General features: G+C 47.8%; 1 protein-coding gene across 13 annotated transcripts in view; it reads right to left on the bottom strand.

Annotated features, from left to right (window-relative positions):
- Nucleotides 1-16,074, bottom strand: part of LOC128336036 (autism susceptibility gene 2 protein-like) — a 447,244-nt gene that overhangs the window by 5,946 nt on the left and 425,224 nt on the right. For 11 of the 13 annotated variants that reach the window (XM_053275140.1, XM_053275136.1, XM_053275135.1 and 8 more), the window contains 8 exons: nt 13,618-13,713; nt 12,108-12,179; nt 11,169-11,198; nt 10,444-10,515; nt 8,854-8,995; nt 7,528-7,605; nt 4,940-5,023; nt 3,057-3,279 (listed from right to left, as the gene is read on the bottom strand). In XM_053275140.1, the coding sequence (XP_053131115.1) occupies nt 3,057-3,279; nt 4,940-5,023; nt 7,528-7,605; nt 8,854-8,995; nt 10,444-10,515; nt 11,169-11,198; nt 12,108-12,179; nt 13,618-13,713 (797 nt within the window). The remainder of the gene's footprint in view (nt 1-3,056; nt 3,280-4,939; nt 5,024-7,527; nt 7,606-8,853; nt 8,996-10,443; nt 10,516-11,168; nt 11,199-12,107; nt 12,180-13,617; nt 13,714-16,074) is intronic. The other 2 variants (XM_053275134.1, XM_053275137.1) reach the window with 2 other exon arrangements.

Genomic DNA, 16,074 nt, shown 5'->3' with positions numbered 1-16,074 from the left:
TTCATAGAACGTTCTCAGTGTTTTAAATGATTTTAATTGTTAATTGGTTTGATGTTTTAAATGATTTTAATTGTAAACCGCCCAGAGATGCAAGTTTGGGGCGGTATAGAACTATTTAAAATAAATAAATATTTGCTCATCACTGTAAATGCCGGTTTGTTCTAAACGAGTTTAAGATTACTTCCACTTGAGCACAAAACGGGAGGAAGAAATGTGCCTATCACATCAAAAAAGGACTAAACCTTACTTCCATGTGAAATCTGAACTGGATCTCAATGGAACAGGCCCTGTCTATTCCTCTACAGAGTTCAGGAAGGTTCTGACAGCAGTCCATGACAAGAATGTTGATTCCAGAATAAGAGTCTGTAGGAGAAATACTCTTATGTCTTTCTCCAATGGATCCATTTGGATTAACTAAAGCAATGCAAAAGATCAGGAAAAACTGTACTAGGTTTCCAGATTAGTAATTTATATACAAGAAATAATAATATAAACAAGTATTTTAATAATAAAGATTAATAGTGCTTCACAAGAATGCTTAACACTTAACAAAAATGTTTTCTTTTAAAAGTCATAATGTGTTAAAAGTCCTCAGACATACGCTAGTTAGATAATTAGTTTTGTATTTTAAAAGTCCTCAGACTTACATTGTCGAAATCGTGTAATCTTGTAGTTCTGGGTGAGTTCAAGTCATATGTGTTTCGACCCCTTGGTCTTCCTCAGTGACTTCCAATATATTGTTCTCACGAGGATGATCAGACTCCTAATCCAAATGAATTTTCACCATTGGAACATAGGAAACTGCCATATACTGAGTCAGACCATTGGTCTATCTAGCTCAATATTGTCTTCACAGACTGGCAGCGGCTTCTCCAAGGTTGCAGACATCTTTTCAAAGTCTCTTATTATTATTTATTATTTATTTGATTTCTATACCACCCTTCCAAAAATGGCTCAGGGCGGTTTATACAGAGAAATAATAAATAAATAAGAGGGCTCCCTGTCCCCAAAGGGCTCACAATCTAAAAGAAACATAAGATAGACACCAGCAACAGTCACTCAAGTGCACACCTTTCTTCTGTATGGTGCTGCACCCTTATAACTCTACATGAGATATTTAAGCCACTATATACGGAAAAATTGCTTGAGGTTTCTAACCTTTAACTTTTTTTTTTTTTTAATAAGGGCACTGCACCATACAGAAGAAAGGTGTGCCATTGAGTGAGGAAGAGACCTTGAAAAGATGGTGAAAATCCATTTGGATTAGGAATCGGATCGTCCTCGCGAGAACAATACATCATCATTTTACATTTTATAGCCCGCTCTTCCTCCAAGGAGCCCAGAGTACTACAGACTTAGGTTTCTTTCTCACAACAACCCTGTGAGGTAAGTTAGGCTGAGAGAGAGAAGTGACAGGCCCAGAGTCACCCAGCAAGTCTCATGGCTGAATGGGGATTTGAACTCGGGTCTCCCCAGTCCTAGTCCAGCACTCTAGCCACTACACCACGCTGGCTCCGTATATGGGAAGTCACTGAGGAAGACCAAAGGGTCTAAAGCCCTGAGCCATTTTTGGAGGAGCAGTATATAATCAAATATATATAATAAATAAATAAATAAAATGCACATGACTTCATAAGGAGTACTTTTAACACTTTATGACTTTAAAAAATAAAACATTTTTGTTACGTTTTAAGCATTCTTATGAAGCACCATTCATGCTCATTTATATTCTTATTTCTCATATAGAGATGACTAATCTAGGAACATATTCCAATTTTCCGGGATCTTTTTGCATAAAACTTTGGTCTACCCTTTGGATCAGGTTTATCCCATTTTGTTTTGTTTAATCCATTTGGATTAAAACACGAACATTGGGTTGCGCAAATGTGCATCACTGATTTGACTGTCAAAAGTAGGTACTGGATTGAGCGGGGGAAACGGTACAGCACTTCTAAACCCTCCAGTTTGCAGAAACGGAAGAGCGTGGCGGAAGGGTCGGGTTTGAGAGGGCCGGCCAGATTTCCACCCTCTTTTTATGAATGCATGAAGCTGTGATCACCAGAGTTGGACTGCTGATCTGCCCTGTCAGCTTTGACTGGCAGCAGCTCTCCAAGATCTCAGCGAGGGAGAGATTTTTCCTAGCCTGTTTCCTATTTGAGAGGAAATCCCAGGGATTGACTTCCCACATGTGAAGCAGGTACAACGTCACTCTGTTATAGCTCTTCCCCCTAACTGGGATAGATGAAGCTGCTTCCTACTGAATCAGACCCTTGATCCATCAGCACTGCCTGCTCTGACTGGCAGCAGCAATCAAGGGGTATAATGGGGGTCTTTTTCAGGCCTTCCTAGTAATGCCAGGATTTGAAGCTGGAACCTTCGGCATGCAGTGTTCTGTTACTGAGCTACGGTTCCAACCTGAAAAGAATGCATGAAGCTGCCTCCTACTTAGCTCCTGATGAACACACAAAGTTGCCTTCTGCCGAGTCAGACCCTTGGTCCATCTGACTCAGGACTGTCTGCACTGACTGGCAGCAGCTCTCCAGGGTTTCAGGCAGGGATATGCATATGGATTTGACTTGAATCTGGGCAATTCGGGCACTTCAAATTCAAATCAAACCACCCCCTAAAAAGGGTGATTCAATTTGAACTGAAATCGAATCAACCCGATTCAAATTCGAATAGGTTCAACCACCGTTTGGGTGCCTTTTAAAACCATTCAGGTTTCAAACGATTGGTTAAAAAAGGGGCCAAAATAGGTCAAACGATTCAAATCGACCTCATTTCAAACTTATTCAAATTGGGCAGATTCAGTTCAAATTGGAATCATTTCATTCATGCACATCCCTAGTTCCAGGCTCAGGGGGTCTTCCCCGACTCTGCCTGGAGATGCTGCCAGGGACCTTCTCCAGGGGCTGTCCGGCTGCACTAGGACCCCTCCCAAGCTGCCTTCAAACCCAAACCGGCAAAACGCAACTGCCATCTAGAAGGGCTGAAGGCTCCATGGCTCCCCGCCCCGGCTTGGCATCCAACAACGCTCGGAACGGTTTCTTTCGTACCTTTCTTTGTCATCTTTACTAAGAGCAGAGTCTCCTTTATCTACATCTCTATCTCTGTCATGAGCTGCAGCAGACGAACTGCGTTCCAGCTCGCCTGCCTTCAGCCAGGGTGGAGGGGTCGGGAACGAAGGAGGCGTTCGGTGCAGACGGTTCCAGGGCTCATGAGGGCTGCTAAAACTCTGCATACTGGGGCATTCCTTGTTGCCGAACATAGTATTGGGCGCTGGAATGGCGAGGTGGAAAACAAAAAGGGAAAGAAAAGGTTTCAGGAGAAAAAAAAGGCAATAGGCGCACAGGTTGACACTGGTACTTACCAATCAAACCCAACTTTATTTTTTAAACAGCACTCAGAGCTTAAAATGAATACATATTATGGGGAGCTAGAAAAGGAAAGGAGATTAAACAGAGAAGCATTAGCACGTAGCACTCCTAACACCGGGAAGGCAACTGCAGTGTTCTTCATAGGTTACATAGGGAACTGCCTTATGCCGAGTCAGACCCTTGGCACAGTCTATGCCACGGCGGCACAACTGTGGCCCTCCAGCTGCTGTTGGACTGCAACTCCCATCATCCCCACTGGCCAGGGATGATGGGAACTGTAGTCCAACAACAATGGGAGGGCTGAAATTGTGTAGCCCTGATTCACGCTATCTTGAAGCATTTCTCCAGGTTTTCATACAGGGATCTTTCCCCACCCTCCTTGGATAAGCCAAGGCCCTCTGCACTTAAAGCAGAGGGTCCACCTTTGAGCGAAAGCCCCTTCAAAAAGGTAGCTAAAGTGACCTTTTATGGCAGCTGACCATCACTTCTGTGTTCAAAGACAAACCACATCATCAGAACATAGGCAGCTGCCATCTACTGAGTCAGACCCTTGGTCCATCTAGCTTAGCATTGTCTATCCAGACTGGCAGCAGCTTCTCCAAGGTTGCAGGCAGGAGTCTCTCTCAGCCCGATCTTGGAGATGCTGCCAGGGAGGGAACTTGGAACCTCGGATGCTCTTCCCAGAGCGGCTCCATCCCAAGGGGAATATCTTACAGTACTCACAACATTTAGTCTCCCATTCACATGCAAACCAGGGCAGACCCTGCTTAGCAAAGGGGACAAGTCATGCTTGCTAGCACAAGAGCAGCTCACCTCCAGTGGCCTGGGAATACTCAGAGGCAAAATGCCTCTGAATCCCAGTTGCAGGGGAGCAACAGCAGGAGAGAGGGCATGCCCTCACCTCTTACCTGTGGGCTTCTCAGGGGCATCTGGTGGGCCACTGTGTGAATCAGGATGCTGGACTGGATGGGCCTCCTTGGGCCTGAACCCGTGGGGCCGTTCGTAGGTTCTCACCTGCATAATGCTAATTAATCACATAATCATGATGTGATTTACCAGAAGTTCACATAAACAGGAGTGCTATTCACGGTTCCGATTTCATGGACACGGCGGGATCAGCCGGGTTTGAAATCCTGCTCATTTCAAAGGCAAAGGCGGACTCCGGCATGCCCCAGGACTCTCTAGTTTCAAGAATGAACCATCCCCACCACTTCTGCTCCTGTCTGTGACAGAAGGGAACATCTGAACCCTTAGCAACCTAGAAGAGTGTGAGACCCACTCCTTGATCCACTAACTTTCCATGTGCGGGCAATTCCACATTTGAACTGGAGGAGTGGAGTGCAATTCACATTTTAAGGAGAGGAGCATTTAGCTACGTGAGCCCCCAACTGTGGCCTGGAGCGGAATAGTATCTACCCAGGTCTACCACTTCAGTGCAAACCCGATTTGCACAGAAGAGCGCCATCTCCTGATTCTGGATGGGTTTGCCCTCATTTCACACCCTCAGTGGCAAAGCCGACGCAAACCCCCTCACAGCCAGAGCCAGCGGAGAGATTACTCACTAACTGCCGGGTTCCCGAGTCCCCCGAAGGCATTGCTGCTCACGGCTGCAAGGCTGGAGAACGTCGTGGGCCGGTTAAATGGCTCTGAAACCGAAAGGAGAGATGCTAATGGGGAGGGTGTTACCTATGACGGAGCGCTACTGCGAACTCCAAGCATACTGCAAGAGAAGGCTCTGGCTGGGCTCTCACAGGCAAATGACAAAGGTTGCTGCCGTACCAAGTCAGACCACGGGCCTGTTTAGCTCAGTACTGCCTGCTCTGACTGGCAACGGCGCTACAGGATTTCAGGTAGGAGTCTTTGGGGATGGGACATTTGCCTTCTTTTTCCATAACTGAAACTGCACTCCCACAGACTGGCTTTAAAAAAGTCAAATCAGGGGAAATAAGGAAAAAAAAAACACTTTGAAGATGTTTCAGCTAAGTGTGCACCGTCTAGAAATGTGAATCTGCAAGAATAATTGATTCCGACCACTGAACACTTCCATTACAGTGAACACAACCGAGCCCCCACATCAAGGGATGTGTGAGCCGGGCGTTAGACTGGTTCGGTTCAAATCCAGACCAGATTCAAACCGACCCGGCCTGGGCTCAGTCGAACAAGGTCTGGTCCAGTTCAGTCATCAAACTGGGCCGAACCAGCTCGTGGGAATCCGGCAAGGATCCCCCATTACAAGTAAAGGGCATTCTCTTAACCTATAGTGTAAATGCGGGGGGGGGGGGGGGTTAGAAAAAAGACAGGGATGGCGGAGACATCATCGGGGTTCCTTCAATCCCTGCCCCCACCAAATGACAGCCCGGGCTGGCTGTGCCCAGGTTTGAGCATTGATTCACCATCTGCGTTGCAAATGTTCCTGTGCACATGCAAGGAGGTAGTGAAAATTGCCTCTGCATGCATGCATTTTCGCAGCTGGCCCGTGCTGTCATTTGGGAGACCGGGGCTGGAGGAGCCAGTTCTTCAAACTGGGGAATGGTCCGGTTCGAACTCAGACTGCCTGAACTGGGCCGGCTCGAGGTCAAGCCAGGCTCAAAGTGACATCCCTGCCTAAATCTAGAGAGAAGCCCGGCAGAGGATGATCCCATGAGCGTTCGGAATAAATAGCACTCCTGATTATCCGAAGGTTACTGGATGCCCCTTTTGGCCAAGCCATGTTCAACGGTCCTACACTCAGGTCCATCCATGAGATGCAATACTGACCTGCTGAATTCAGCCAAAGCCAGGTGGGCAACTCCCACCAAGGGCACCTCATGGCCCACTTTCTGATGTGGAAAAGGTCACGTGGGGATTTCCCTGGCAATTTTAAGCATTATAAGATGGTCTTAAAAATGTACTTCTCCACCTCAGCTGAAAGTCTGCAACATATCTTGTTCCAAACAAGATGAATGCTTATATTTACAGGATGTGGTAAATAAATGATAATACCATAACTTAGTGGGGGGAGGAGGCACACAATTTTAGGCGACCATTTCACCTTGCATGACATGGTGTGGGAAAGTCACTAAAAGATGGAAGGTCATTTTACAGGTGAATGTGCAAATACAAATGTCTGGAAGAATTCCAAGAGTCGGTTTAGAACTGGATTCTGGGCTTGTCTTTGTGTGGACTTATCTGGCAGTAACAACCTGTATGCTGATTTAGAAACAGGAACTCACTGCTTCCGAATCATCAGAAACATTTATCCTATGATGCTTCAGCTCTTTCGAAAACCTGAGATAGCCGAGGTTCCTTGCCTCAAGCCGTATTTGCAGTGCATGGTGTCATGCAAGAGGCATATTACAAAATCACGGTGGACATACTGGGTAACATCCAGACTAGTCAGTGATGAAATCCATGAGAAAAGTTAAACATGACGGACTTGTCTTATTCATTCCATAGAAACTGCCTAATACCAAGTCAAAGTTACCCTTGGTCCATGTAGCTCAGGATTGTCTACCCAGACTAGCAGCGGCTTCTCCCAGGTTGCAGGCAGGAGTCTCGCTCAGCCCTGTCTTGGAGATGCTGCCAGGCAGGGAACTTGGAACCTAGATGCTCTTCCCAGAGCGGCCCCATTATCCCCTAAGAGGAATATCTTGCAGTGCTCACACATGTAGCCTCCCATTCAAATGCAAGCCAGGGCAGACCCTTCCTTCCCACTATTTGGACTTCAAGATGAATCATGCAAGATTTCCAGGGGGGTTCCCATCCATAGGAACATAAGAAGCTGCCACAGACTGAGTCAGACCCTTGGTCTATCCAGCTCAGTACTGTCTTCACAGATTGGCAGCAGCTTCTCCAAGGTGGCAGGCAGGAATCTCTCTCAGCCAGAAGATGTCAGGGTGGGAACTGGGAACCATCTGCTCTTCCCAGAGCGGCCCCATCATCCCCGGAGGGGAATCTCTTCCAGTGCTCACACCTCCAGTCTCCCATTCCTATGCAACCAGGGCAGAGCCTGCTTAGCTAAGGGGACAAGTCAGGCTTGCTCCCACAAGACCAGACCTGGACCAGCTTAGCTTCCGCCAAAGGGCCTCTGGACCGTGTCCGAAGCATCCATGATGGGCTCCCTGTTGCCTTGGCCCGACAAACGTACTGCAGTTTGGTAGCTTCTACTCACCTAAGTGGGCGGCGGGGTTGAGGAAGTTGCTGTGGTGCGGGGGAGGACCAAAATGGGGACCCGCCGGGTGGGCAGCACCTACCGAGACAAATCCAGAGCAAAACCCACCTGAGCAGAAGGCGCGAAACACAGCACGTGGCCCTCGGCTGCAGACCAGACAGCCAAAGGCCCCCCCAGGAGAAGAAGACCATCTCTGCTAACCCTGAAGGCCTGGGGACGCAGGGGTACACATCTTGCCAAGAAAAATGTCTCACACAAATGTTTCTTATTTCCCTGGCAATAGAATAAGGACATTGGAAGTTGATTGATTACTACTGCTACTACTACGACGGCAGATCTTTATATGCCACTCTGCAACCAAAGTTCTCAAAGCGGGTTATGTAGAAAAATAAACAATACATAAATAAGACGGTCCCTTGTCCCCAAAGGGCTCACAATCTAAAAAGAAACAGAAGGCAAATAGCAGCAACAGCCGCCGGAGAGATGCTGTGCTGGGGCTGGATAGGGCCAGTTGCTCTCCCCCTGCTGAATACAAGAGAATCGCCACTTTAAAAGGTGTCTCTTTGCACAGTGAGCAAAGGAAGCTTGACACAGCTTCTGCCAGGCCCTTGGGCCATCGAACTCAGTATTGCCCACACTGACTGGCAGCAGCTCGACAGCCTTTCAGACCAACCGCACCATGGGGAGAGGTCGGAGATTGAACCCGGGACCTTCTGCATGCAAAGCAGGTGCTGTACTACGACTGAGCTCTGAAGGCTCCTAATGAACACAGAAAGCTGCCTTCTACTGAGTCAGACCTTTGGAATGTCTACTCTGACCGGCAGCAGCTGTCCCGGGCTTGACATGGGTCTTTCCTAGCTGTCCGCGATTGAACCTGCGACCTTCTGCATGCAAAGCCAGTGCTCTGATGATGGCCCTTACAAATATTATTCGGACAGAACCATAAAGACCCCAGTCAGAAACTCTGAAGTGCTGCTGCCAGCCAGTGCAGACAACACCTAAACTGACCAAGGCAAATTGTATTGGTATCAGGTGACCTTCTACTGAGCCAATCTGCCTTGGTCAGTTCAGTTCGGTATTGTCTGCACTGACTGGCAGCAGTAAACTGACCTTATGCTGAGCCAATTTAGTTTGGTATTGTCTGCTCTGACTGGCAGCAGCACTTCAGAGTTTCAGACGGGGGTCTTTCCTGCCAGAAGACCCTGCCAGGGATTGGACAGGGGGCCTGCAGCAGAGGCTCTGCCCCTGAGCTCTCCCATTCCCAGTACAGAGCAAAGACGTGTCCCGCTCTCAAATAAGTAACGGACTGGGAGTTTGCACACTCACCGGCTGCAGAGAAGAGAGTCGACGGCCGCGCAAGGTCGTGGGGGTGGTGGATGGCCCCAAAGAGGCTGGGGCCCGGTGGCCGACTCAGGAACTCTGGTTTCAGGCCGAAGTCCAGTTTATGGGGATCTGACTGCATCTGTTTCTGAGACAAAAGGAGAACAGGGAAAATGCCTCGAACCCCAAATCTAGCAAGAAACGTCAACAAAGGTTGTGGGCATTTGTCCGACAGATCCAGGCAGCTATGGAGGAAACGCCCTCGAGACCGAGCAGTACATAGCTATGTTTCTCCTCACAACAACCCTGTAAGGTAGGTTGGCTGAGAGAGAGAAGTGACAGGCCCAGAGTCACCCAGCAAGTCTCATGGCTGGATGGGGATTCGAACTCGGGTCTCCCCAGTCCTAGTCCAGCACTCTAACCATTACACCACGCTGGCTCATGGCAAACAATTCTTAGGCAGTAGACTGGGGTGGCCAAACTGAGGCCACCCCAGCTGTTTTTGACTACAACTCCTATCATCCCAACTGCAGCAGGGGATTATAGGAGCTGTAGTCCAATGGGAGAGTTTCAGTAGGGGCAAAACAGAGGGCAGCATCAAAAACTGAATGGGTAGGCGGGGGGAGGAGAGAGCATTGCTAAAGATATTGCTAAAGCAATGAGAAACTGCCCAGAGCCTTTGGATGGCTAGAGCAGTATATTTATTTTTTATTATTTTATTTACTTAGTACATTTATATACCGCCCCATACAAAAAAAGTCCCTGGGCGGGTATAGAAATGCAATCAAACAGATAGATAGATAGATAGATAAGATAAAATAAAGGCCAAGTCTTTAGATGCCGGAAATTGTGTGTGAGCTCCTTTACTGGGTTCGCTACGCAGGGTCCCCTTTGCTAAGCAGGGCCCACCCTGGTTTGCATTTGAAAGGGAGACTACCGGTGTGCCCAACAACGTGCTCAGCGTATTTTATTTATTTACTGACATTTATATCCCGCTCCTCCTCCAAAGGAGCCCAGAGTACATGGTTATGTTGATCCTCACAACAACCCTGTGAGGTAGGTTAGGCTGAGAGAGAAGTGACTGGCCTAGAGTCACCCAGTGAGTTTCATGGCTGAGTGGGGATTTGAACTCAGGTCTCCCTGTTCTTAGTCCAACACTCTAACCATGACACCCCACTGGTATTTCAGCTATAAGCTTTTCTCGGGGGCATTTATCCAGTACTGGAGTAAAGAAGCAGTCCTCTTTTAAAACAGAGACTCTCTTACAATAGTCCTCCCATTCAGATGCAAACCAGGGCAGGCCCTGCTTAGCAAGCCTTTCCAGCATCAAGAGACACGGTCAAGATGTTGCTAAAAATGTTGCGAAAGAATGAAGTGCTCTCTTTGGAGGACTTTTAAAGCTTTCTTTCCCCGGATGAGGAACACCCGGCTCAAAAGACATTGGGAACCTGGGATTTTGTCATAAACTTGTTTTTTGGCACCTATACACCCTAGTCCCCGCCCCCCGCCCTGCTGCAGCAGACCTATACAGCCTGTGTAGGTGCTGGGTTATGTTATGTTCATTCCAGAGAGTGCCGTCTTCTCAGAGGGACTCACCTTGACTTTCTGCTGGTGGTGGTATATCTGCCAAGCAATATGGACATGCATTGCACACCACTTCCCTGGTTTCTGCGGAAGAAGCAAACACAGAGGACGGTGAAGATGACAGAGCTCTGGGCCTGAACCTCTCTGGGCATCCCCTGAGAGGAATCTCTGACAGTGCTCACACTTCTAGTCTCCCTTTTCTATACAACCAGGGCAGATCCTGCTTAGCTAAGGGGACAAGTCATGCTTGCTACCCCAAGACCAGCTATATATATTCTAGTTATTCCAGATTATCTAGATATTCCAGAAATTACCAGGTCATTCACGCAATGGAAAACTGTGCTCTACCCAGGTTTGGGAGCTGTGTGTGCTCCCAATTTTCAGTTGTGCAGAAGCAAGGTAAGAGGAGAACCTGGGTTGCTTTTCCTCCTACATTGCTTCCACACAACTTCTACCCAGGTTGTCCTCTTGCTTTCACACAACAGAAAACTGGGAGCACGCACAGCTCCCAAACCAGGGTAGAACACTTGTTTTTCATTGTGTGAATGACCTGTATTATCTATATATTCCAAATATTCAAAAAACTATATCCATATATTGCAAATATATTCTGGAAGCTATCCTTCTGGCATGCAATACATCTACTTCCGAGCCCAATTGGAGAATTCCATACACATCCCTGTCAGCAATTCCTTGGGAAGAACGAGACAGAAGAAAAGACCAGGGTGCCTGCTTACCCTCAGCATGGGTCGGAATGGATCTGTTAACTGCAAAGAGAAAGAGAAAGAGAGATGGAATCAGCAACCCATCGCAAGGGCAGTTGCTCATTCAATTATCAGACCGGCGGTGCTTCATTAGGAGAGGGGGCGTGCAAAGCCAGCAGAGCACAGTGATCAGACTGTCGGACTACAACCAGGAAGACCCGAGTTCGAATCCCCATTCAACCATGAAACTCACTGGGTGACTCTGGGCCAGTCATGTATCTCTCAGCCTAACCCACCTCGCCGGGTTGTTGCAAGGATAAAAATCAGCATGTATGGACAGCATGAGCTCCTCAGAGGAAGAGCAGGATACAAATGTCATAAATACGTAAATAAATGTTGGGGTTTTTGTTTCAAAAGTAAGGCCCTGCAGAGGCTTGATGCTTCCCCAGAAGCCATGCTGATGTCACAAGGAGGAGATGGGGGCTGAAGAAGATGCTGGAATGTCATGATGGGGTGGAGAGCTGGTCTTGTGGCAGTGAGCACAAACTGGTTTGCATCTGAATGGCTGGCTATGTGTGTGGGCATTGGAAGATCTTCCCCTTAGGGGATGGGGCTGCTCTGAGAAGAGCACCTGCATGCTTGCACAGTTCCCGCGCTGGCTTCTCCAGACAGTGCTGGGAGAGACTCCTGCCTGCAGCTTTGGAGAAGCTGCTGCCAGTCTGTGCAGACAATGCTGAGCTAGATGGATCAAGGGTCTGACTCGTTATATAGCAGCTTCCTATGTTCTCCTATACAGGCCTGGTGCACATTGTGTCTGACTTCAAAGCTACGCCAGTGTGTAAGCTCACACAAAGCAGGGATTTCTTGGGAGATTCATCTCCATGGCACTAGGGGCTGCAAAGGGCTGAATATTTCAGTCTCGCTGGAGTCCGTGGGTTGGCAGTTTAGTGGTCACAGCATTTCCAAACATACCCTGGGGTCTTTCTGCAGAAGGGTGTGTGGGACGGCTCCGGGTCTCGCTGCGACATCGATCGGATTAGAAGTCTACAAATGTCAAGGGGGGAAATAGTGGTGTAAATTAACGTGCAATTTTGACAGCAGCAGCAGGAGGGGGCAGGCACCTCCTTCGGAAGACGGGAAAAAGAGCACTTTCAAGAACATGGATTCACTATGCAAATCAACAGAATGCCAAAACACATCACTTAAGGAGACGAGCTTCGCACAACATTAGGGAAAAAATCAGCTACAATACAGCAAATGATTCAGTTCAAAGAGACTCTTAACAGCCTGATTAGCATACATATGAAGACCTTTCCTAATGAACCACAATCTGCATAATTTAGAAGCCTGAGTTGGGTAGTGGGACCATTGTGCACATTGGACAAAACACAGCTCAGCATTCCTGTCTCAAATGGGAATTTTAGAAACCCCTTGGCAGTCCAGGAGGATTCTGGGAAGAGAAAGATCAGGCTATGCAAGACTGAAGCTGGTCAACCCCTGTAGCACCAACCAAAATATCCACAGTTTCCCACAAAACATCCACAGGCTTTCTATGAAGCTGCTGGCTTCGTTCCATAATATTTTGTTGTAACAAAGCCGGATGTAAGCAGGGATGTGCATAAAACTGGTTTGCCCGGTTCAGTTCGAATCCAGACTGGATTCAAACCAAGCCGGCTCGAAATCGAGCCGGTCTGCACATCCCTACAAGTAAGCACCCACTGTTTCTATTTGGTGTGTTTCGTTTTGGGGCTGGTTTTTAATCACATTTTTCATTCAGAAATCAGTGTGTGTGTGTGTGTGTGTGTGTGTGTGTGTGTGTGTACACAGACTGTTTTTACCTGAATCTGAGACTAGATTTTTTCTAAGTATTTTTGATATTAGAAAAAATCAGGAGGCCACCTTAAATTCAGAATCCTGTTCCTTTTGAGTAAATGCAGGTATAACCTGTATAGAACCTCTGCATTTTATGGAGGTCCTCTTAAATTCAGTGTTGTATTCAATTCAGGTAAATACAGTATAGTATATATAGTAGATATATACACACACCTTGTGAGCTGTACATATACTCACACAACCTTAAAAAAAATCCTCTGCTGATGATGAAGGCATAAGCCAAAAGGTTCTGCTAAAATGTGGTTTCCTCTAACTACAAGCAAAAATAGCCTACAGTCTCTTTCTGCCTTAGGGGCTGTCTCTGTTGTCACCCCCAGACTGTGGCCTGTGCTCCTCGTAGATATAAGAGGATTGGTCTTCTATAGATGCCTTCAGGAGAGCCTTAAAGAACCATCTTTTTAGCCTGGCTTTTAATGATATCTGGTTTAAACGTTATCAAGTTTAATTTGTAACCTTAATCTGCTTTTAATTGGTGTTTGATATACATCGTTGTGTATTTTTATTTTTATTTTTAGTGTAAACTGCCCTGAGCCACTTTAGGAAGGTGGGTAGATCAGTCAAATACATAATAACAAACAACAAATGATACCTTGGGCTGGAATGCTCCCTGCAGAGAGCCAAACGGACCGGTCGGCGGGATCATGGGAGGAATCCCTGATACTGCTGGAGGGTAGGAGTGGAACAGCTGTGAGGAAGGGAGCAAAACAAGGAGAGGTTAGCATCCACTTTCTGAAGACGGGTCTTGCAATTTTCACAACGGGACATAAAGGGAGAGGTTCCCAACCTGGACGTTGCTGATTTATTGTGGCTGTGGATGATGGGCTTTGTAGTTCAGGGTTATCTGGAGGCCCCCAGGTGGGGAACCGCTGTTCTGTGGCTTGACCTTCTGACTACTGCCACCCAGCCTGAGATGGAGGACCGCTCTATCAATGGCTACTAGTCAGTTAGCTCTAGGCTACCTCCAGCCTCAAAACACCAGTTGCAGGGGAGCAACAGCAGCAGGAGAGAGGGCCTGCCCTCAGCTTTTGCCTGTGGGCTTCTCAGGGGCATCTGGTGGGCAACACTGTGGGCAACAGGATGCTGGACGAGATGGGCCACCTTGGGCCTGATCCAGCAGGGCTGTGCTTATGTTCCATTTCGGGCTCCTCGGCTTCTAGAGCTGCCTACGTCTCCGCTCCGAAGGTAAATTATGCAAATTGCACCATCCCTGCAGTTTACCACTGGATGGTTCGATTGCACAAAGTCACCAGAGAGGCTTCTCATCATGTTGAGCGTTGCATGCGAGCTGGCAAACTAAGCGGGGATGTGAAAACACAGGAAGCTGACCATTGGTCAGTACTGTCTACACTGACTGGCAGCAGCTCCCCAGGAGAGCAGACACCTCTGCTGCCCGGGACTGAACCTGGGAGCTTCTACTTAAAACCAGATGCTCTATCACGGAGTTGTGGATGTCTCTGATGAGCACACGAGCCTGATCCTGCGTGCCGAGTCGGACCCTTGGGCCATCCAACTTGGGCTTTGTCTATACTTAAGGCCTCAGGCTGCAGAATCAACTTGTGAGCTTTTTATAACTGGAGATGCTGCCGCCCGGGATTGAACTTGGGACCTTCTGCATGCAAAGCGTCCGAGTTATGGCCCTATCTCCAGAACGGAAAAGACACAATGGATAGGAATGGAACAGTCAGGAGTCAGGATGAGGTGACGAATGCAACATCATAGCCATGCATTACAGCAGGGGTTCCCAACCAGCAGGACTCCAGATGTTGTTGAACTACAACTTTACAATAAATAAATTGTGGCTGGGAATGATGCAGTTTAGCAACATCTGGAGTACAACCAGTTGGGAACCTCTGGATTGGAAGGTGCAATAAACTCTTGAATTATGGGGGGGTTAAGTTGGGGGCCCCTCTCCCCTCCGTTCTAACCATATGGTAGCCATGAGATTGCAGTTTTGCCCACTGCTCTTTCCAGAAGGAGTCTCTCCCAGGCCTACCTAGAGATGCTGCCAGGCATTGAACCTGAGACCTTCCGATGTTCTACCACTGAGCTCTGAGCCGGATCGTACAGAGCTCACAACTGTGGTCTCCCACCCAAATGCAAACCAAGGCAGACCACGCTTAGCAAAGGGGACAGTTCAGGCTTGCTACTACAAGACCAGAAAGATTCCCCTGAGGGGGTGGGGCCGCTCTGGGAAGAGCATCTGCAGGCTTACAGGCAGAAGGTTCCAAGTTCCACTCCTGGCATCTCCAAGATGACAATTGTTGTCCCCTCCCCATCTCTGACAATGTTTAAAAAGTCTTTAAAGACCCATCTGTTCACCCAGGCTTTTAACTGATATTGTTTTTAATGTTGATTTAGAATACTGTTTTACATTTCTTGATTTTTTGTTTTTAACTAATGTTTTAATGTTTTTATCTTGTAAACTGCCCAGAGACGCAAGTCTTGGGCGGTATAAAAATATGTAAAATAAACAAACAAAGAAACAAAGGGCTTGGAGAAACTCCTGCCTGCAACCTTGGAGAAACCACTGCCAGTCTGGGTTAACAATACTAAGCTAGAAGGACCAAGGGTCTGACTCAGTAGAAGGAAGCTTCTGATTGATTGATTTCTAGACCGCCCTTCCAAAAATGGCCCAGGGCGATTTACACAGAGCAATAGAAAAGAAGATGGCCCCCTGTCCCCGAAGGGCTCACAGTCTAAAAGGAAACACAAGATCGGCCCCAGCCCCAGCCACGGGAGGGATGCTGTGCTGCGCGTCGAGAGGGCCAGTTACTCGCCCCCGGCTCAATCAAGGGCATCGCCACGTTAACCAGGCGCCTCGTTGCGGCATTCCTACGCACCTAGCTCAACCTCTCCCTGCTGCCCCAAGCTTTGATAGCGCATTGCCATTTTTCAATCCAATTGCATTTTGACAGAAACCTCCAGTGGCGTAAAAGACATTGCCAAGATGAGCAGAGATTGAAACGGAAAGGTCTCAAGAAGCCACCAGGCAAGCAATTTCCTTCGTTTGCAATCACTCACTACTTGCCTAGAATGGGGTGCCTTA

The sequence above is a fragment of the Hemicordylus capensis genome, chromosome 12 (assembly GCF_027244095.1).
Source record: "Hemicordylus capensis ecotype Gifberg chromosome 12, rHemCap1.1.pri, whole genome shotgun sequence".
Taxonomy (NCBI): Eukaryota; Metazoa; Chordata; class Lepidosauria; order Squamata; family Cordylidae; genus Hemicordylus; species Hemicordylus capensis.
The sequence above is the reverse complement of the archived record's forward strand: the minus strand, read 5'-3'. Positions and strand labels throughout refer to the sequence as shown.